We start from the raw sequence: 21563 nt of genomic DNA on the forward strand, positions 1-21563 counted from the left end.
CCCCAGAATACAGCGAACATCCATAAATGCCTTGGCGTAGGGACCTAGTTCTGGTACTGTCCATAATCTCCTCCAGAAAGCCAGAGGTTTAAACCTAGCGATGTCATCAAAAAAATGACATCCAAGGTCTGACAAAAGCGGTTTCAGTGGAGTTGAACAAGGAAGACCCGTTCATTTTCTAAAAAATTTGCTTTGTGCTTTGACCAAGGGGGAGAGATCAGCGAAACCCCAAAGTTCAGCGCCATACAAGATCGCTGATGTGATCCTAGCTTCGAGGATTTTGATAGGGGGACCTATCATTTTCGACTGGGATTGTTTTTGTTCCTTGATCAAGCTGACCGAAAGTTGAGCAAATTTAAGAGAGAGAACGTCAATTTGGGGCCTCCAGTTCAACTTATTTTCGAATACCACCCCCAGGTAGGTCATAACATTTGTGCATTCCAAAATGTCGTTGTTCATGGACACCTGGCCCTTCACAGGTTTCCCTTTGTTAAAGACCATATATTTGGTTTTTGAGATGTTAACTGACAGGTCATAGTCGGAACAGAAAGTAGAAAATACATTCAGAGCCGACTGCAACCCGGACAAAGTTTGCGAGAGGAGAAGGGTGTCATCCGCAAACATAAGGAGCGGTATTTTGGAACCGCCCAACATTGGAGCATCGGTGGGTTTATTGGAGAAGTATTGCACAACTCTATTGATGAATAGTAAGAATAAAGTAGGTGCGAGGACGCACCGTTGCCTGACACCTCTGTTGACATTGAATTTTTCAGTAACCTGCCCTTGATTCCCCCAACGGACCTGGGCGAAATTGTTTTCATGTAACCTAATTATGATGTTTAAGAGATCCGGGGACAGCCCAAGCTCCGCTAGTTCGCCCCATAGTTTGGTCCTATTGACTAGGTCAAATGCAGACCGAAGGTCTACAAAAGCTGCGTAGATAGTACCACTGCAAAGATATACCGTTTTCCAGACAATTAGTTGGAATTTGAATGCCTGGTCAATGGTACTAGTGCAGGATCTAAAACCTGCCTGTAATGGCGAGATAATGTCATCCTGCTCGGCCCATAACTGGATCCTGGCCAAAATCATTCTTGCGACAATTTTTTGGACGGAGTCAATAAGACTAATGGGGCGATAATTGCCCGGGCAAGAGCGGTCACCTTTTTTAAAAATGGGCAGGATCTCTGCACCCTTCCATGAGTCTGGGATGGAAGCCCCCTTAACTAAGGCATTAGCCAAAAAGGCGATGTAAGGGGCCCAGTTACCAGGATCGGATTTAAAAAGGTCCGCAGGGACACAGTCGATACCTGGAGCCTTACCACTAGGTACCTTCAATAGTGCCATCTTAACCTCTTCGATATCAAACTCGAGGTTAGAGGGCATAGTCAAGTCCCAACTTGTTGGAAGAGTAGGTATAACAGCCATATTGACATCAGAAAACTGGGATTCGTAATGGGATACCCAGTTGTCCGGGGGGACATTATTAGAGGGGACCTGTGAGTTGGATGTATTACCCCACTTCAAGGTATGCCAAAACAGGGTTAAATTCCTTAGTTTGCTGGCTGCCAATAGTTCACTCCAGTGGTCGTTATCCCAGTCACGCTTTGCCTGGGCTTTGGCCCTGGTGTAAAGTTTTCTCGCGGATCTAATAATGGCCTGATCCTTGGTGACAATAGCTACTTTCAGATTGTTATAGGAATCTCGACAATTCTTATTGTACCAGGAGCTTTGTTTAGGGATCTTAGATGTCGTGGCCCTACGAGATTTAGAAAAAAGGGACTTTAGATCCGAGAATAGATTTAGGTGTATATTTGAAGATTCGGCAACGTCACCGTTGTTGAACCGGAGGGACTGTAAATCTACCAGCGCAGAGGAGACTTTAAGACTAATCTCGGAGAGCAATGCACTATCGAGGGCAACCTTTTCCCAGCGCACTCTCCGGTGATTATTGGTTAAGAGGGCATTAGCAGTCGATATCTCAGATTGAGTACTTCTGAGTTGAGGAGAAAACAGGAGTGTCAGAACCAAAGGGTTGTGATCACTCTCTATGCGCTCACAGACCGACATATCGCCCAGGGTGTGCCAAAACTCCACTTTTATTAGGGCGTAATCGATTCGGCTGCTACGGCCTCGACCATCAGAGAATGTCATATTACCAGACATATCGGAAGGGGTTCGTCCGTTAGCTGCCCTAAATCCACGTTCCATGCATAGACTTGTCCACTGAACAGCGGATTTACACCATCGTTTGATGGGCGGGAGGTCAAGGGGAGGAATATTCAAAATAATATCAACTTCCATGGTCAAAGAGTCGCATTCGGGGTACAGTGGCTCAAAACAACAGTTGAGATCACCTATGATTACGACATTGGTGCTTGTGTCAACGGTCTCCAGAAACTCATCCAGTTGTAGGAAAGTATTAGTTCCACGACCTCCAGGAAGACCCCTGTTGTATACATTTATTATCAAAGTTGGGGGTTCGTCAGTACAGTCCAGGGAAATAATCAAAAGATCAGGATTATCAATGGCCGTTTCAGTTAAACTATACTTCAGGGTTTGCCTTACCCAAATGTAGAGACCACCTGAGGGGCGACCCCTCTGGCTACTGATAGCCCCCTTGTAAAAATTCACATACCCAGGATAGTAAATAGGGTCGACAGCCCAAGTTTCCTGAAAAGCCAGGATATCATGAGATGATACCCAGGCAGACCAGTCCTCATTGGTTAGTTTACTACGGAGCCCCGCAATGTTCCATGAAGCCAAGGTAAGGACAAGGGAACATGGGGAGACCAAGGGTGTTGGAGTACAAGAAGAGGTCAGAGCCACTGGAAGGGATTCAACGCTATCAGGAACCACAGTCTCAATCACGGGGGTGCAAGGGACAGTGCATGCAGAGAAAGGAGGGACTGTAGGCGACTCACCATCACCAAATACCAACACAGTGCTTACGGGGTTAGTGTTGGTAGGAGTACAGAATGAGAGTGTATGAGAACACTCCAAATCTGCGGAAGGAAGGTGGGGCTTGTTAAGAAGGACAGGTTGAGAGACACAAGAAAAGCTAGGGGGTGAATGACCCGAGTCCGTGTGATTACTCCCAAGCTCACCCCGACCTGTGGGTCTATGAAGAACAGGGCCACCAAGGGCCCTTGACTCAAAGCCCACCCGACGAGGATTGAGAAATGGTCAATCAACCCCATCCAAATTACTCAAAGGGGCATATGAATTAAATAGAGGAAGATGGAAGTCCAACCCCTGCACTCTGCGGGGTCCCCTGGATACCCTCTCCCAACCAGATGACCAAGTATTAAACTGAGAGTGTGGATCGGGGGGGTAAAAGTATGACAAATCCATGGCAATAATTCCAGAGGCACTCGAGGTGTTAGGATGAGAACATATGTAACTCACCACCCTAGGGTCTCTAAAATTAACGAGCACACAGTCCCCTGCCACTCTCTTAACCCCACTACCCAACCAACACACCCTGCGAACTGTCAAAATTTCAACGCAGGATGAGTCTGGCAATGGCCTATTATGGTTTAACCAGTGAATGACCTTGTTTTTTAGCTCTCTATGGGTCTCAGTCTTATCTTGCGGAAGACTTGGAACACCCACCAGGATGACAGTGTATGCATAGGACTCTGGCGGGAGGTTGATACAGGGGAGTTTTGGTGAAAAACCGACACCCTCAGCGGTGGGATGCCTAATGGTGGGATTACACCCATTGTTATTTACATTACTGTCTGAAGCATGTTGTGAAATGGAACAAGGTGGCTGGTAAGGGGTATTCGTAATGTGGGCTTTGGGGACTGGTTGATCGGAGAGAGCTCCAATCGTTAAAATAGTGTTGTTGGGGGCGACCTCGACCACTGGAGCTGTATCGGGAATTAATGTGGTCCCGGAAGTCGGTAGAGTCGCAGAGTGCTTCTCTATTATGGCCAAGTTGGTATGCATCATAGCCTCTAATTTTACAAGTAAATGGGAGAGCCGGTTAACTTTCTCATATAATGGTAGAAAAAAGGACTTTAGTAACTGTTCCAAGGGCTCAACATGATCAACGGACGGGGATGATGAGATAGACAAAGATGCAGGGGAGGGAGTTGACACGGGACTCACATCAACAACAGGGATATTGTGTGACGTGAGAGGGTGGGAAGCAAGACAGGGTTTAAAGGTTTTGGACGTTTTGGGATCTTTAACACGTTTGCCCTTAAAGTGCACTCCCCTACGTTTGTTCGTCCCCTGGATTGACCGTGGCTTGGCACCCAGTGTCGAATTAATAGTACCTGTCAAATCAGTGGAGGGCTGTAGGCGGGTATCGATAGCAATTGAGGGCAAACCAAGAAGAGCAGAGCCATTAGTAGTAACTGGAGAATTATCCGGTAGACCAGGTGCTGCGCAACCCTCTAAACCTAGCTCGGTGTTGTCAGGTTGATCAAGAATGGATTGGGGTAACCTAGAGTCGGGGGATGAAACTGTCATGATATTGCCTAAAGATGATCTTTTAGCAGACAATTCCATAGACAGTCTTTTTTCAGTTAGAACTATTTCGTGCTCAAGGACCCGGGCTGCTCTAGTAATGAAGTTGTCCAAAGTCCCCGAAACACAACCCCCAGTGCTATCCCGCGCTATCTTCCTGCCTGACCTCAGGGACGACATCCTTATGGTCAGCAGGCAAGTTATGGATGTCGATTCCAAGAAAGGTAGTCTAATATGGGACTAAAACTTATATTACACGAGCGGTAGCTCCAAATAAGGGAACTGGCCTGTCCCGTCTGCGCCCGTCCACGAACGGCCACAAACGGCCCGCTCTTAGCCCGGTCTTCGCCCCGAGCTTCGTACCGCGCGCGTACCGCTAGCGCACTTGGACCTGAGCAGCTATAAGCTCGGGGCGGAGTCGGGGGCGTGAGCGGAAAGAGGAGCCAGGTGAGCACAATCAAAGAGCGCAGTGCTCCGTGGTCCTCGCAGTCCCGTAGGTGTGGAAGTCTGCAGCCTGCCCCCGTTTAGCAGCGTAGCGTCCAGGCAAATGGGGGAGCACCTAAGAGTCGCACACACAGTGAACACCAGCCAAGATTTATAGAGATGAGGCCGGCGAGCGGCTCCCGCGCAGCGGGGGCCGCGAGGCGCTGCGTGCGAGGTGGAGACCAAGGCGGGAAGAGGAGCCAGGTGAGCACAATCAAAGGAGCGCAGTGCTCCGTGGTCCTCGCAGTCCCTTAGGTATGGAAGTCTGCAGCCTGCCCCTGTTTAGCAGTGTAGCGTCCAGGCAAATGGGGGAGCACCAAAGAGTCGCACACACAGTGAACACCAGCCAAGATTTATAGAGATGAGGCTGGCGAGCGCCTCCCGCGCAGCGGGGGCCGCGAGGCGCTGCGTGCGAGGTGGAGACCAAGGCGGGAAGAGGAGCCAGGTGAGCACAATCAAAGGAGCGCAGTGCTCCGTGGTCCTCGCAGTCCCGTAGGTATGGAAGTCTGCAGCCTTCCCCCGTTTAGCAGCGTAGCGTCCAGGCAAATGGGGGAGCACCAAAGAGTTACATTTTGTCACTAGATGATGTGACATACAACCTTACTAGTGTAATTCATCATGTTCTCCTGATGGACAATCAGCTCATTCAAACGATATGAAAATGTCATCTATTCCCTTGTCCACTGCTTCTGAACTGACCTGGAGTCCAATATGACACCACAGGCTGTCCCCGCACATTCATTTTTATTAACCAGTGGATATTTGTATGACAGTGTGCTTCAAACGAGGAAGACCAGAACATGGGATTATTCTCAAGTGGTAGCAAGGGTGCTGCAAGCTACCTAATGCAAGAACATAAAATATCAGCCTTACCAACTGGTTGGGTACTTAAAGAAATCCACATATATCTGAGGTCCAGTGTCACTGCAGTTCTGGAAGTTTCAAAAACCCTGAATATGTGATCTTTGACCCTTGAGAACATTTGCCATGTTAGGATACTACTGGTTACCTGTAGGGAGGGAGACCTTCTTCAAAGGATATACTAAAGCTTTAATGGATCTCATCCAATGGTTGAGGACTTTTATGGAAGGTTTCTGCCCCTGATGCCATAAAGGTGATGAGCAGTTACCAAATGTCCTGAAGAATCTGGATCTCTCAGCAAAGGATAGGATTGCCCTAGATGCACACAGAAGTTTCAGAATCTCAGTTCCAGTGAAGGTGGTCTCTTGAGATTTGACAAAGGACGATGGGATTTGAAATGCTGATACTAGGATTAGGATTAGTGCGTCTGTGTCGGACCATCTAGAAAGGATGCCTACACTTCTCCAAGACTCACATTCTTGTTGGTAAAGTAACATCTATGGAAATCTTTTCAAAATTAAAAATCTCGGATCATTCATGCCCAAAGGCTCCAGTGAGCACACCCTGAGTATTGAAGGCCAGTTGCGTAGTTGCAAGTTTATAATGGTGAAACATCTTGAGACTAGTGATTCCTCTGATCTCCACATTGTTGCTAGTCCAACTAAAAGTTGTTATAGCTGCCCCATGGATGGAAGTCTACTACAATATCAACTGCAGATTATTGTTCTTCATAAATATTGACCATCCCTATATTATCAAGGTAAGTACTTATAGATAAGTATAGATTCACTATTCTTATATATTCACTTATGTACCTTGACTAAATATCATGCGCGCAACGCCCATTGGACTCAAACGGCTTCAGCCTCCCACGTCATGTGTGGCAGCCCAGGATGAGACAGCTTTCCGGGCACCCACACAGCTGCACCTGAGTACTTCACAGGTCTTTAAAAGACCATTTACTTGTTAATGAGGCTTTGATGTATTTCATCACTTCTTATAGCCCGTGCAGCTCCACTCTGCCTTTTGGTTGAAGAATCAGCCCGCCCCGAAATCTTTTCTTAGCCCCCCCGAAATTTGACTCTAGTTGCGCCTCTGCTAAATATACATATATTCAGGGCTCTTAGATTTAATGTTAATAATAGTAAATCTGCATTTACCTTTACTTACCTTGATGATACAGTAGTAGTCAATCTTCTGCACTCAAATATTTTGCAGGATTATATTTTGTCACTAGATGATGTGACATACAACCTTACTAGTGTAATTCATCATGTTCTCCTGATGGACAATCAGCTCATTCAAACAGTATGAAAATGTCATCTATTCCCATGTCCACTGCTTCTGAACTGACCTTGAGTCCAATATGACACCACAGGCTGTCCCCGCACATCCATTTTTATTAACCAGTGGATATTTGTATGAGAGTGTGCTTCAAACGAGGAAGACCAGAACATGGGATTATTCTCAAGTGGTAGCAAGGGTGCCGCAAGCTACCTAATGCAAGAACATAAAATATCAGCCTTACCAACTGGTTGGATACTTAAAGAAAGCCACATATATCTGAGGTCCAGTGTCACTGCACCTCTGCACCTGCAGCTCAATGATAGCTACACCCCTGACTGTGACTAAGATCTAGACTTCTTGTGAATTTTGAGCCCAACAGGAATGAAGATAGGCAATAAGGTACAAAGATGAAGACATCCCCAGAGTACCAGGAACAGCCATGCAGCTATGTGCCTCCCGACTGGGCCCATGCAGTCTTTATCACTCCTGAGTTTGGGGAAAGAGACACAAACTTGATCATGTACTCCCTCTGTATAGCCCACAAAAAGCAGACACCTAAAGAAAATTATTTTCACTTATTCAGTGGATGCTCCAGAGCAAAATACGACTGGATATTCTAAGAGTGGCATCGTCAAGACCACTGTTTTCATCATCAATCCAAGACTGGTGATGCTCACCTTGAACTGCATTGAGTCCTCTGGATGGTTACTGGGTGGAGACATAATTGCGCTTGCACTTTTTTTGTTGAATTAGGCCTGTGTCCCCTTCTCTGATATTATCAAGCACGGACTGTATGAAAGTCAACACTAATTTGTCTTTTATTATCATCATTTGATGGATTTAACTCAATGTCATGGATCAAATAAACTGAAGGGTGTGATCACGAAGATGCTCAATGCCTTGTATTTAGGAATGGCACATTAAGGCAACTACAGATGGATGTGCTGCTTCACCATTTTCCACATTGGGTGTACAGCATGCTGTAGGAATGTTATGCCTGAGGATAGGCAAGAAGCCTAAATATTATTGGATCACAATTATGAAGGTTTGAGTATGTAGGTGGAAAACTGAGCACGCTGTCCTGACATGATCAAATGCAATAAACTCCTGAGTCGCAAAGGTCACAGATAGGCTAGAGAACGGTTAACTCTGTAGCTGACCAACCCAATTTACTAGCAAAGGATGACCATCTAAGTGAATCTTCTCTACTCAATGGACCGACCTCAGTGCCTCTGGGATGTGAAATGGAGAAAGGTTGGTGGAAGCTATCCTCTGTTTCAGGGCAGTGGAAACTCAACTAAACAGGAAAGGCCTCAAAGGGGTCTATCATGAAATTTAAGGGTAAATTGAGAAAACGTGTTTACACTTTAAATAAATCTAAAATAAAAGGTGTACCTCTGCTGGGCATGACCCTACCATAACTGTTGGGAGAAGGTACCCGGGGTCAGAAAGGATCGGTATGTGGGTTATGCATGTACTGACCCTTACTTTGAAAATGTGCGAGGAAGTGCAGCTAGGGTTGTAAACTTCAGGGTGTACCCAGTGAGGAAACTAAAGTGAGGTAAGAAAGTATTAAAACTCACTACCATCTCACTTTCTTTATGCAGCAGAACACAACGTTTAGCACATGAGCAACTGCAGATGACCATGCACACAAATTATTTGTGAGCAAAGGAGGATTAAAATATCTGTCACGCACCGGGGATTCGTAATATGCAAATCATGGTTCAGATTGTTTTGTGACTCAGCGGCACTGTTTGAAGTGCATGAGCCTAATTTACATGTCACGCTTTTTTGCGTTCTACAAGGTACTTCGGATGCACATAAGTATCACTTTGCATCCTTCTTTTAACTCCAAATCTTTCCTTCGAAGCCACGTTGGGGAATTACCCTTTAGGTGACTTATGAGTAGAAACATTTTTGAACTCCAAACTTGGGTTTGCAACATTAATCTTGTTGGGCATTTGAAAAAGTAATCTTTCCAGCACAAAACATCTTTAGTTGTGGAAAGTAAATCTCTGTTGCCGCATTATGTCACTTTGCATTGCTTTATATCACTTTGCCTCACACTAGCGCTGGCTTGAAACATTAGTGAGGTTGGGCCAGTGTGATCTCCATCCTTGGTGCAACGCTGTAAAATATTATTACAGGATACCCTATATCACGAACCCATCTACCCTATAATCAGGGAAGGGCTGAAGACATGGTCTTCGGACCTACCTCTATAATAGCCACCATCTATACCTTCTGCTTCCGCTTACCCTTTCGCCTTTTATTCCTGCACAGTTGTTGGAAATGGCCCTTTTTGCAGAGTCATCCCTAAACTTTTTACCTTCCTTCTGCATTTTTTCTGACCTGTTTGTGTTGGTTTAAGACTCTGGGCACTTTACCACTGCTGATCAGTGCTAAAGTGCATATGCTCACCCTTTGTAAATATGACATGTGAGTTGGTATATCCATGATTGGCTTATTTGGTCTACCTGTTAGTCCCTAGTAGCATGGCCTGTGTGTGCCCAGGGCTGGTAAACCAAATGCTAATGGTGGGCCTGCAGCGCTGGGTTGCGCCACCCACAGAAGCAGCCTGTAAAGTGTGTCTCAGACCTGCCATTGCCGAGTCTGTGTGCAGTCCAGAACTGCCATCTTGGCTGTTAAGTGCACCCACTTCCCAGCCCCTGAACCTTTCCTTGGAATCATGTAAGTCACCCCTATGGTAGGGTGCATTGTATGTGTAAGGTAGGACATTCCTTGGTGTGTGTAGCATGTCCTGGTAGTGAATTACACCCAATTTCGTTTTTCACTACTGTAAGGCTACCTGTTCTCCATAGGCCAGAATGGGCAGTTTGCCTATTACATTCTATAGTCCTAACTGACCCAAGGAACATGGTAGAAAAACGAATTTAGTATGCCTGAGCTCAGAATATTAAAATACATCTTTTAGTAAAGTTTATTTTTCTATTCTGTGTTTGAAAATATCACCTTTAGAAAGTAGGTATTTACTTGCCTAAGCCTTCCAGTGTGCTCTGCTGTTATGTGTATTGGCTGTCTGGTTTTGGAGGGACAGGGCAGGCTGAGTCAGACCTGGGTTGAATAGAGAGATCTGCATTTGGAGTATGGGGAGGGGTAGCTCCTTGACCGGAATAGGGCTGTGCCTGGCAAGGTGAATGCTGGCTCCACCTCCTACTGTGCGTCTGATGGCAGACTCCCTCTTTCTGAAAGGAAGGATGCAGCCTGGTAAACAAAGTGCTCCAGGACTGAGCAGAACTGGTTCTGGCTGGGTTAAGTGACTTGTAGCTTTTGAGAACAAAGACTTTTGGGGTATAAATATCTGTGCTGAAACCCCTACAATTTGTATTGCTCCTGGACATCAAGATGAACCTCTGTCCGTGTAACTAAAGGAATCTGCAGGAGGTGACTATCCTTGTGCTTGTGTGCTGTTTCTTGGATTGGCCTGCAGTGGTTATCATTGGACTTGGAAGAAGAGGGAAAAGGACTTTGAGAGAACTTTTATTAATCTTGCTAAAGGAATCACCCAAGGGCTAGGAGAGAGCTAGCCTCCTGTTGAAGTCTCAGGCACATCAAAATTCACCACCAGCCTCCTGATTCCTCCCTGCAAGGATTTCTATCTGCAGGTGAGGCTCATGTGAGTTCCAGGGCCTTTAGTTCTACTACAGAGAAGAGAGTGCTGAAATCGTCGCTAACGCACGTTTGCGAGCCGCCGCAGCTGAAAGCGCACCGGAAAATCAGTGCACTGCTGCCGCTGAGAGCTCGCAACCAAAGATCATCGCATCGCACGTTTGCGGGCTGCCAAGCGCTCGCTATCTCCAGAGATCATCGCATCCCACGTTTGCAGGCTGCCAAGCGCTCGCTAACCCGAGGGATCGTCGCATCAAGATCATCGCTTCACGACTTAGCAGCATGGATGCCGGGTGTCTGCCATTTTCATCGCATCGCATCAGGATCGTCGCTCCCTCGCGGAGCGCCATTTCTTCAAATCGCAACCTGATCGCACATGCGCCACGATCGTCGCATCGTCTCCTCCCTCGCGGCAAGGAGTCATTGCATCAACAGCCTAGCGTGCAGAAGTTTGTTGCATCGTCTCCGCACGCATCAGCAGGTCGGCGCATCGTCTCCTCCCTCGTGGCAAGGCTTCATCGCATCGTCGGCCTCGCGAGCAGAAAATCATCGCTACAGCTTCGTTGCGAAATTTTGGTTGTGCTATGAAATCCAGGTACTTTGTAAGTAAAAGGGTCGCAAAGACTACTGCTTTGGACTGAACTCCTCTTTGCACACTCTGAACTATTTTTGCAGCATTTCAAGAGTAATCCTATTTTAACAGTATTGTGGCTTTTTATCGTTATTGGTCTTGTGTTAAGTCTATATATAAAGATACTTATTTTTTATAACTACTTGTGTGGCGTCCCTTTGTAGTGTTCTTCACTGTGTTACTGTGTATGGTCATAAATGCTTCACACACTGCCTCTGAGATAAGCCTAGCTGCTCGTGCTACGTTACCACAGGGTTGAGCAGGGGTTATCAAAGGGTGTAGCCCTCTTACTCTGAATTAGAAAGAAGGGTCCCTACTTGGACAGTGGCCAGCCATTGCTAATAGAGACCCCCATTTCTAACAACAGTCATTAGTGAAATGAAAATGCATAAATAAATAAATACATAAAATGATTTCTGACCTCATTCTATATAGACACCCACATTCCAGGGTGACTTATGAGTGCATATTAGTTCGCTGGGACAGGGGTTGAAGTGGGTATATGCAGGGGTTGAAGTGGGTACATGCACGGGTTGAAGTGGGTATATTCAGGGTTGAAGTGAGTTTATGCAGGGGTTGAAGTGGGTATATTCAGGGGTTGAAGTGGGTATATGCAGTGTTTTAAGTGGGTATATACAGGGGTTGAAGTGGGTACATGCACGGGCTGAAGTGAGTATCTGCCAGGGTTGAAGTGGGTATATGCAGGGGTTGAAGTGGGTATATTCAGGGGTTGAAGTGAGTATATGCAGGGTTTTAAGTGGGTATATGCAGGGGTTGAAGTGGGTATATTCAGGGGTTGAAGTGGGTATATGCAGGGTTTTAAGTGGGTACATCCATTCCACAGCAATCTACGATATATTAGGGAAGTCTGCAGTCTATCAAGAGGTCCATGAAGACTATGACAAAAAAAGGGAAAACACATTAAAGGAAAGACATGGTGGTTCTACTTGAGAATGAAAATGAATAAAATGTTTTCAGACTGACACTGGAGTATAATATACTGTGACTGTCCAAGAGACATTAAACCACACGTTTTCAAAACCCCCGCTTCAGTTCTGTTTCTTTTACGAGTCACGTGGCTTTAGGCCCAGATTCAACCACAGGGCGCCCTGCTCTTTAAAGCACTTCAGAAATCGGTTAGACACACACATAAACAATGTTCTTGCTTCCCTCTGCAGGGCAATGCGCCGTTCAGGCCTTCAGAAGGTTACCCTGCACAATCATCCGCAAAGGCCCAAAGAAGCATGATTGGAGAAGCCGCCATTGAAGCCACCACAGAGCACCATTCCAAACGCGGCCCCTCTCAGAACCCAGCCAAGCGAGGACCCTCAACTGCTCATTCATAGATCAGGGATAAAGGCAGCAATCAGAGCATTGGTGGAATCAAGAGCGGGAGGAGCAGGCTCGGCACGCGCAGTGCCTGCGTCAGTACCTTTTCATCCATGTTAGTTAAGGTGGGGCAGCCAACGGGTTGCTCTGGAAACAAGTACTGTAAAGCAATCATTTTGTGAGAAATACACATTATCAGCATACTTTTAGACCAATATAAACCAGTTTTGTTCACACGTTAATTGTGCCATAGTATTAATAAACACTGCAATTATTCAAAAAATAACCCACCCCCCTCGAGAAGTACCAGGTAAGTGGCCAGCAAGACTTTGGTGTCTCCCCTCTGGTACTTTGTGCAGGAATCTGCTGACCTCATTCAATTGGTACTTATTTTTTGCACAACAGTAATTATGGCATGTGGCTTTACACCAATGTTTTCATCTGTGGCCTGGTAATCCAGCCGGACTAGCGTTTGTGACAACAGGGTTGAGCTCACGGCAGCGCAGAGCGGTGCGAAGTGTGAAACTGGACCGCAGAGGGAGAGGAGCGGTGAGATGAACTGGTTAAGAACACAGTGAGATGGTTGGGCGTAATTTTAGTCACAGAGATACAGAATTATAAACTGCGTCATCCCTTCAAAAAGAAGAGTGACAGACTGAGAGAAGACTGGAGAGTTAGTGATAAAGTGAAGACTTAAAGAGCTCAATGGGTTTACTCTTCAAAAATGTGAGAGGAGGGAGGTGACGGCACCCTGTAAATATGTCCAGGAAGGTAAACAACAACAAGGGGCTAATCTACTCAGGGTGACGGGTACTAATCGGAAAACAAATATTAAGACTAAGAGAAAAGGCAAACTGAGGCATGACATGAAATAAACCTCAACGCAGCCGACTGCTGACAATGGAGGTGCTTGATTGCTTGACGAAGGTGGTCCAGAGGTCCTCTCATGAAAGTCCTTGAGAATGAGGGCAATCGGGTGCTGAACACTGCAGCAGGCACTGGACACGGTGATGTAAAGCAATCAAACATCAGTCACACGATGATGTATAGGGGTCCCAAACGGAATTACCCTAAATGCTGGAAGCCCTAGTGTGCAAGTATGTGTATCTACGAAGAACCCAGGAATCCTAAAAATTGTATGCTAGCCATGTAATATTTAATTTCTTTTTTTAAATCCTGGGTCCTTCGTACACACATATACACGCACACTGGGGCTTCCCACATCTTGGGTAACTCCCTCTAGGACCCCTATCAATCTTGTCATGAATGTCTTATAGATTACTTGATGGTGTCTGGGAGGGTGCAGTTCACAACAGCAACAGCACACGCCCCTCTCGTTCCCTCTAGCCCTCAAAGTCTAGTGAGGTTACTAGTTGGGTAGCACCCAGTAATGAACAAGGGATCCATGCGATCCAGGACTGCACTCCAATGCTTGCCTTCTGCTATGAAAACTAATCTGACCTGGTTTTACACTCTAGAACCTGGGGCACTGCCTAATTCTGATGCTTGTAGAGCCCCCGCAGGTGTCCTGGTGCCTCATGCCACAGTGGAAATGTATGCATGTGTGGAGTATGAGGTCTTAAATAGCATCAATATGTCACTTAAGTTCACAGTGTGCTTTGTTAAACACACAGAAGGTACCCTCACAGTGATTACTCACTGGTGCAATATCCAATACTATGTGATGCGTTTGTACATTTCAGGTGTTTACAGCGCAATATCCTAGGCCTTATTTGTAGTCGTAAAGATTGCAATTTGAAAAAGTGCGGTGTTTGTGACTGCTTATACGGAAGTTGCAAAGTACAAAGGACACACTGCGAGTCAGAAATACATTTCTGATTTGCAAAATGTACTTGTGGCCAAATGCGGATCGGAAGTAACCCTGGGTAGTGAACTCCGCTCTGCTCGTGGAGTTTGCTGAGTTTCCCGCACTCCGCGTTACGCGGAGCTCGCAGAGTTCCGAAAAACTCCGCTTCGCGCAGCGGAACGGAGTTTTTTTCCTCGGTTTCGTTCACCAACATCATTGGCGAGCGCGAGCGAGGAAAATCCACCTCCCAGCGAGATTTTTCCTTGTTCGCAATCGCCAACATCAAGTTGTCGAGCGTGAGCGTGGAAAATGAACCTCCCGGTGAGATTTCTCAATGTGGGGGGGTCAGGTTTCTCATTGCGAGTGGTCGCGTATGCTCGCGACCGCTCATGTTGAGAAACTGCCTGTTCGTGTTGAAAAAGCTGCAGCTCGAGTAAAAATCTACTCAAGCGGCAGAAAAGGTAAGCTTGTGCTGTACATGGTGCTGTTCGCAATGATTGCACAGTGCGGAAAAGCATCGAGCACTATGCAATCACCGCGAACAGTATTTTTCTACCGTACTCCGCCACTTGCGGAGGTACACATAGTGTGACAGAGTTTTTAGCTTAGCGTGTTGCAACTCCGCGAACTCCGCCCAGGGTTAATCGGAAGGAGAAGGGGGTGTAAAAGGGATGTTACCCCCGCCTTCTGAATTGTAATGGTATGCATGAATATATTGCAACCTCAAAAGCAGCTACAAACTCTTGATGAAAAAACAACTTGTAAAAGAAAAGTGGAAGCTGTCTGTGATGGACAGATTCCACTTTGGGAATGTCAGCTTCTGGCACCAGGGGAGCAGACAGTGGTCCAGGGAAATACTGCATGGCCCTCCACAGTCATTAACTGAATACCAAACAGAACAAGATGATGGACGGAAAGTTGAAACTTGTCAACCACTCAACCCAAAGTCAACAGATCTGGGTTTAATCCATTGTTCTTTTGTTCACTATGTCACTCCAGCGGCACAACGAGCAAGGGACCCACATCTGGTCATACCCGTGACCACTTAAGGCAAACATAGCAAACACAACAAGATGATGGGCAGAGTGCTGAAACTTTTCAACCTCTCACCCCCAGTGGCTTGGTCCAAACTGGGCTGGCATAGTGAGCAAAAGAACGATGGATTCAAACCAGATCTCTTGACTGGGGGTGAGTGGTTGAAAAGTTTCAGCACTCCGTCCATCATCTTGTTGTATTAACTGAATACCAACATTTACTTTTGACAGCAGTCCCGCCCGTGTGAGTATAGTTGCAGCTTTTAAAAAATATATATGTCCGCATTCAGTGAATGTGATTACAGTGTAGGAGGCCTGCTGTCCTTCACAGGCCTCCATCCAAGCCTTTGCAGTAATTGGCAGGAGTCGCAAGAGTACCCTGCCTCAAACATATTAGGCAGGAGTTTTTGCGACCCCGTGCTAATGGTGGTTTTGCACTGCGGTCAAATAGTATATCAGTAGCAAAGCAAAACCCAGTTAGGGATGCAAAGCAATTGTTAAAAAAATATCAGCTACTTAGAGAATGCAATCATCGTACATCGGGGCCTTAAATCTCTACAAAATAGTTCATGATAGGTTGGTAAATATAGGGTGTTTAACTCGTAAAACAATCATGTATGTATGTATGTATGTGTCTTGTAAAGCGCACTGCTGCCCTGAGGGGTCGTGGCGCTGTAGACCGCTGGGGAACCCGTCCTGGCTATCCCTGTGAGATGGTCCCTCCTGGGTATCTCCAAGGTGAAACCAGGCATCCCCGGCGAATGTGGGGGGCTGTTATGGAGATGAGGCAAGCTAATGCCCAGAGTTGCCGAGTGTGTTCCTGGTTAGAGTAGGTACCGAGGCGAGAATTATCGAGTCCGTTTTTGACCCTGGTCCACGACCCTGCCGCGTCGGGAATTGAACCCTGGTCCCTGGCCGATTCTCTGCTTGCGGATCTGCCGCCTCTAACCAGTGAGCCACACCTCTCCACATCATAAAGATGTTAGTAGATTAGGGTGTGTTATTTCAAGTGCCCTGTTTACGTCTGAGTTGTACATGTGTGTAGTTACTACTGGAGAAGCACTGGTGCCCTGTCATTTCAGTGGTCATGGCGTTTAGCTTTCGCATCCTTGATTTTACATTATTATACTGCTCTCTATACCAGGCTTCCTACTAAACATATAGAAAAGAAGCATCTGGTCCAGAATTTTGTAGCGCCTATTATTTGCAGGCACTAAGGCAGAGACCACTTGTCCCTGGTGTTTGAAAATCTGCACTAGCCTCAGGTTGTCAGTAGGATCCAACTTAAGGTAAAACAAATACCATACCATAGCAATGTATACCACTACATTTCACTTTTTAAATTTGGAGTGAGGAGCTCTTAGAAATGTCTGTAAGAGGCTAGACTTATGCCTTCGTGGTTATTCTTTGCACTGTGTCTGGCCAGCTCTCTGCCTGGATCAGGCCCCTGCCCTCTACTTCAACCCGCTACGGGTCGCATGTTAGCAAATTTTCCAGTTATAAAAGTCACTTGGGGCCAGAAAATTCACTACATTTGGGAATGTTAACCCTGAATCTAGTTTTTGTAGTCATTAGTTACATTTACTAAAACGAAACATTACGCAAATTAAGGTCTATCATAATCCAGACTCAATGTCTAAGCAAATTTCCTTAACGTGACTTGCTCTCCTGGGCAATGCGTTAGTATCAAACATGAGTCAAGAGAGGGAAGTAACAGTGCGAAGGAATCCTACAGTCTTGTTGAATAGATAACACAAATAAATGTAGAACGTAGTAAAAGTGATCGTCATCGATGCTTTCAAGACTGCATGGCCATGTACATAATCTTACTTCAACAACCACAGGCTACCGTGAATTCAGAAACTGCACTGAATATGAATAATACAGGGCGTGTGCAGCCAGGAATGTAAACAGTAAGGCACACATCACTTAAGCGTACTGCGATGGCGGTATTCAGACTTGTTGGCAGTAAAAGCTGGCAAAGTTATTAGAATTTGAGTGCAAAATCGTATTTAGTGAAATACATTTGGCTGCGATGGACAACACACAATATTGAGCAATTATGTTAACTTCAATCACTGCAATTTTCCACTGACAGACACCGCCAACAACTTTTACTGGCGATGTTGCCCCCACCCACCCCAATGACACAAAACTGTGTGTGATCCAGCTCTAAGGGCCCAGTTGGAAAGATTGCACTCTTCCAGCGCTGTGTAATGCAAAATGATGACCCCTCCCCCCCCCCCCCCCCCCACGGTATGTGATAAGAGGCCCCTGGGTTTCCCATATCTCACAGATATACTCTGGCCTTGAACTGACTTTGGGACCCCTAAAGATTTGGGGACCTTTTGAATGGTTGGGGGCGCTACTGGGCTGCTGACCTACACCCTACAGTGTGAGGTAATATTACCTATACATTCAACTCTTCACAATGCCATAGGATATCCAAAATGAATACTGTACAGCAGACACCGATATGCATTAATTGAAAGGCCACTGGCACACGACTATCAGTTTATTAAAATTAAATTAACTGTTGTTAATAACAGAAATAAGCTACAGTTCTCTCAAAAAGATATTTTTTATCAAAAATCTAATTTACATGGTACCTATGAATTATTATTATTTTGCTCATAACACCCCTCGAGCGATAAATCCAAGCAAAGGAACAGCCCTCCTGCTCTATTGTTACACGTCAGAACATAACAGAACACAAGAGAATGATTCCGCCTCGCGCTCCGTGTAAAAAGATGCGCGAGAGGATGTTACTCACCGGGCGCTAACGGCAGCTGGTGGCTTGAAGGAGTGAATCCGTTGTCCTGGCACCTGTACTTATACAGAGGGGGGTGCTGAGCACAGCTGGTTTTCATGGCACGTTTCTGTCCCTCCCCTGCACTCCCTGGGCACAGCCTCCCTGCGCACCTCCCAAAACGAGCACGTGCAAAGGGGCCTGTGGCGGAAGTCATCGGCTGTGAAGCTACTTTCTGAGCTGTACCACCGGCACATCCCATTAACCGGCGCGTGGAGAGCCTCGGAGGTGATGGGGGAGGGGCGTGCTAGATAGAGGCCGTTTTAAGTTACAGTTTTACCGGTAAAGAACCGCAGGCATGCCCACTATGACCCACGGAGGCGACGGTGCGGAGCAAATTATACAGCCTGCCACAGAGCTAAAATGTACTTTCATCATCAGGCTTTGGCCAGACTTCCAGAGGCTTGGCGGTCGAGCCTAACCCTCGGGCAAAGGACCGAAGCGCCAAACAAGCGAGTGGAAAAGACAAAAGAATCTTTTAAAAGGTTAAGTCAACAGCAGCGGCAAGGAAATGTTACCGTGCAGGCTCGAGCGACGGCAGAAAGACGTTGAAGCGGCTCATCTCGTGTCTTTACAACTAGGCACTGCTGCACCATCTTTCCAGAGCCAGACCGGAATATACAAGCAGCCCAACCAAATCCATGTCCGGCAGCAGCATACTGAACACGCGGACCGAGGATGAACTAAGCATAGGGAGGAAGCTAAACGCTTCCTAGGCATTTTGGTGCCAGGGAGCGTAGATGTGAATAGTGCAGCAGGTGTAGTCCGTTCTGACCTAAATGTTACCTATTTTTTTTTTACTACCCAACCAAGGAACGGGGAAACGTTCCCCCCATCTGTCATAGGATGTAGCATTCTTGCTTCGCCACTGTTTTGACACGGTATCCCCTCTAGGAAAGGTTTGAAAAAAGATGGGTGAAGAAGTGCATTTCACAGCACCATTTTTAACATTTAAGACTAAATAGGGATTTTTAAATTAAGTGAGTTTTGCAAGCATTCTGTGAAGTGATCGCTTTTAAAGGTAAAAGTAGTTCTGAAATCGAATACATTAAATACTCCCATATGTTAAAGGTTTCCGCAATACTAAGGAGTATTGTTGCTACATTTTATTATCCCGTTCGCTGTGGCCCAAATTTCCCCGCTGTGCGGACGGATTTTACGCGTGCGGAAATCGGACGGCTCCCAGCCGCCCGACGCACACGCCCACGTGTGACATCAGACATAGGACGAACTAACACAGGCGAGTGCACAAGCCGATAGTGCAAACAGCTCCTTTTTCAAAGATAATATCGCAACAAAAGTAGAGTGTGTAAACCCAGCCGACCGATGGGCTAGCCACTTTGAACAGATATAGTCCGAGTTGTTACTGAACGTATAGGCTATGAATGAATCTTAAAGACAATAACTTTATACGAGATAGTTATATTAATAGATTAGGACACAAAAGTTTAGAGAAGAGTAGAAAGTTAGAATGGAAAATGAAAGGAAGAAGAAAATAAGAGAAAGGTGGTAAACTTTGAAGAATAGTATGAAAGAATAGTGAGAAAGAGTAGAGCCAGAGTAAGGGGGAGGAAGGAGGACAGGGGTAAGGAAAATGAAATGGTAATGGGAGAAGGAAGAAAGGAAGGAAATGAAAATAAAACAAGAAATGGTGGAGAAAGCTTAATATACAAGGATCTAGGCTAGATTATTGTAATGTTCTCTATCTTGGGGTTACTCATGGCAGACGGTAGATGCTCCACAGGGTCTAATAGCTGCAGCAGAGATGCTTTTACATAATCCCAGATACTCTCCCACTGGTGCACCTCTTTTTATGCTCCATTGGCTTCCTATGAAAGAAAGAATCTCTTTCCATGCACTATGTATCTGCCATAAATTCTTGAATCAGAAAGGTCCACGGTTCCTCTTTTCACTGATTACACATTTTATCAACCCACTAGATGTCTCAGGTCCTCAGGAATAGCTTTGACCGCGATGCCCAAGATAAATAGAGCTCGACTGAGTGGTCACTCTTTCACCTACCTAACTGCTAAGCCATGGAACTCTCACTCTCTTGATCTAAGATTGGAACGCTAAGAAACTATGTTCCGAAAAAATCTCAAAACATTTTTGGACAACTTTAGGGAGTAGTATAGTATGTTGAGAGGCCCTTGTGGCATGTGGAAGCCTAGCGCTGGAACACTTCAAATGGAGTAACCATGTGCTTTACAAAATTCTTAGCAGAAATTCTTAACATATCTCCCAGGCCTCAGGGTACTTTGTCAGCGGACAGAACTCAGTCCTGTATCAGGCCCACGTTCTATCTCAGATGGCCTGAGCTTGTGACTTGGACCTGTTCTACCACAACCAGATAACCGCAGTTGGCTCTTTTTTTCTTCCCAGCGCTTGACTTTCATCAAACATTTAAAATTGCATATCTTCCATTCTACTAATTGCTTTTTGTTGTTTTGATGTCAAATAATTAAATACACGTGACTCTATTTTTCTAAATTGATGTGGGATTTTTCTTTTGTTGTGTTATCATTTTATTACTTTTTTCGTGCTGCATTAATACTTTACCCATTGCCTCTAACTTAAACCTGATTCCTTTTGTACCAAGCTACCAGAGTGTTCAGCAAAGGTTAATATGAGGGTTGCTTGTGTTTCACACAACCACATCTCTTGTCTTGGCACTGTTCGTGGGTAGGGTGCAGATATTGGCAAAAAGCCTCACTTTCGGTGTGCTTTTGGTGTGCCTGCTGTGCACATCTGCTGCGCGTCCACCCTGCAGCCTCTATTGAGTGAAGACAGTTTTGGTGAGAAGCCATTGATGTCACTTCCTGTGCAGATGGATGATGGGAAATCCAGTGCTGTCACTTCCTGTGCAGATGGATGATGGGTTCTGTTCAGATATATCAGGACTGTGCAACGTGTCAGGTTATAACTGAGATTCAACTAGGCCCGTGGTAGCTCATTCTTGTCTCTCTTTGTTTTGGGGGGGGAGAAGAGTTTTCATTTTTAAATTAAGTATGTTTGCAAGCATTATGTGAAGTCATCGTTGGTGTAACCTTTGAGAACATAAGTGTGCATGAATTACACTAATGAGCATCGCAAACATTAACAGTCTACCTAAGTTAAAGTTCACAATCAATGTTCAGAAGCGTTTATCCTAATGTAATGTTAGAATGCCATTGCAAAATGAAGTAAGTGTTCAACTCACAGTAGACACCC

General features: G+C 45.8%; 1 protein-coding gene across 2 annotated transcripts in view; it reads right to left on the reverse strand.

Moving 5' to 3' along the window:
* Positions 1–18425, reverse strand: part of SLC34A2 (solute carrier family 34 member 2) — a 156668-nt gene extending 138243 nt beyond the window's left edge. Inside the window, exons 1-2 of one of the 2 annotated variants that reach the window (XM_085642311.1) lie at positions 18318–18382; positions 12807–12863 (exon numbers count right to left, since the gene is read on the reverse strand). In XM_085642311.1, the coding sequence (XP_085498437.1) occupies positions 12807–12818 (12 nt within the window). In that variant the 5' untranslated portion in view covers positions 12819–12863; positions 18318–18382. Of the gene's footprint in view, positions 1–12806; positions 12864–18317 lie in introns of both variants that reach the window. The other variant, XM_085642312.1, reaches the window with a different exon arrangement.
* Between the last annotated feature and the right edge of the window lie 3138 nt (positions 18426–21563).

The sequence above is a fragment of the Triturus cristatus genome, chromosome 2_2 (genome assembly GCF_964204655.1).
Source record: "Triturus cristatus chromosome 2_2, aTriCri1.1, whole genome shotgun sequence".
Taxonomy (NCBI): Eukaryota; Metazoa; Chordata; class Amphibia; order Caudata; family Salamandridae; genus Triturus; species Triturus cristatus.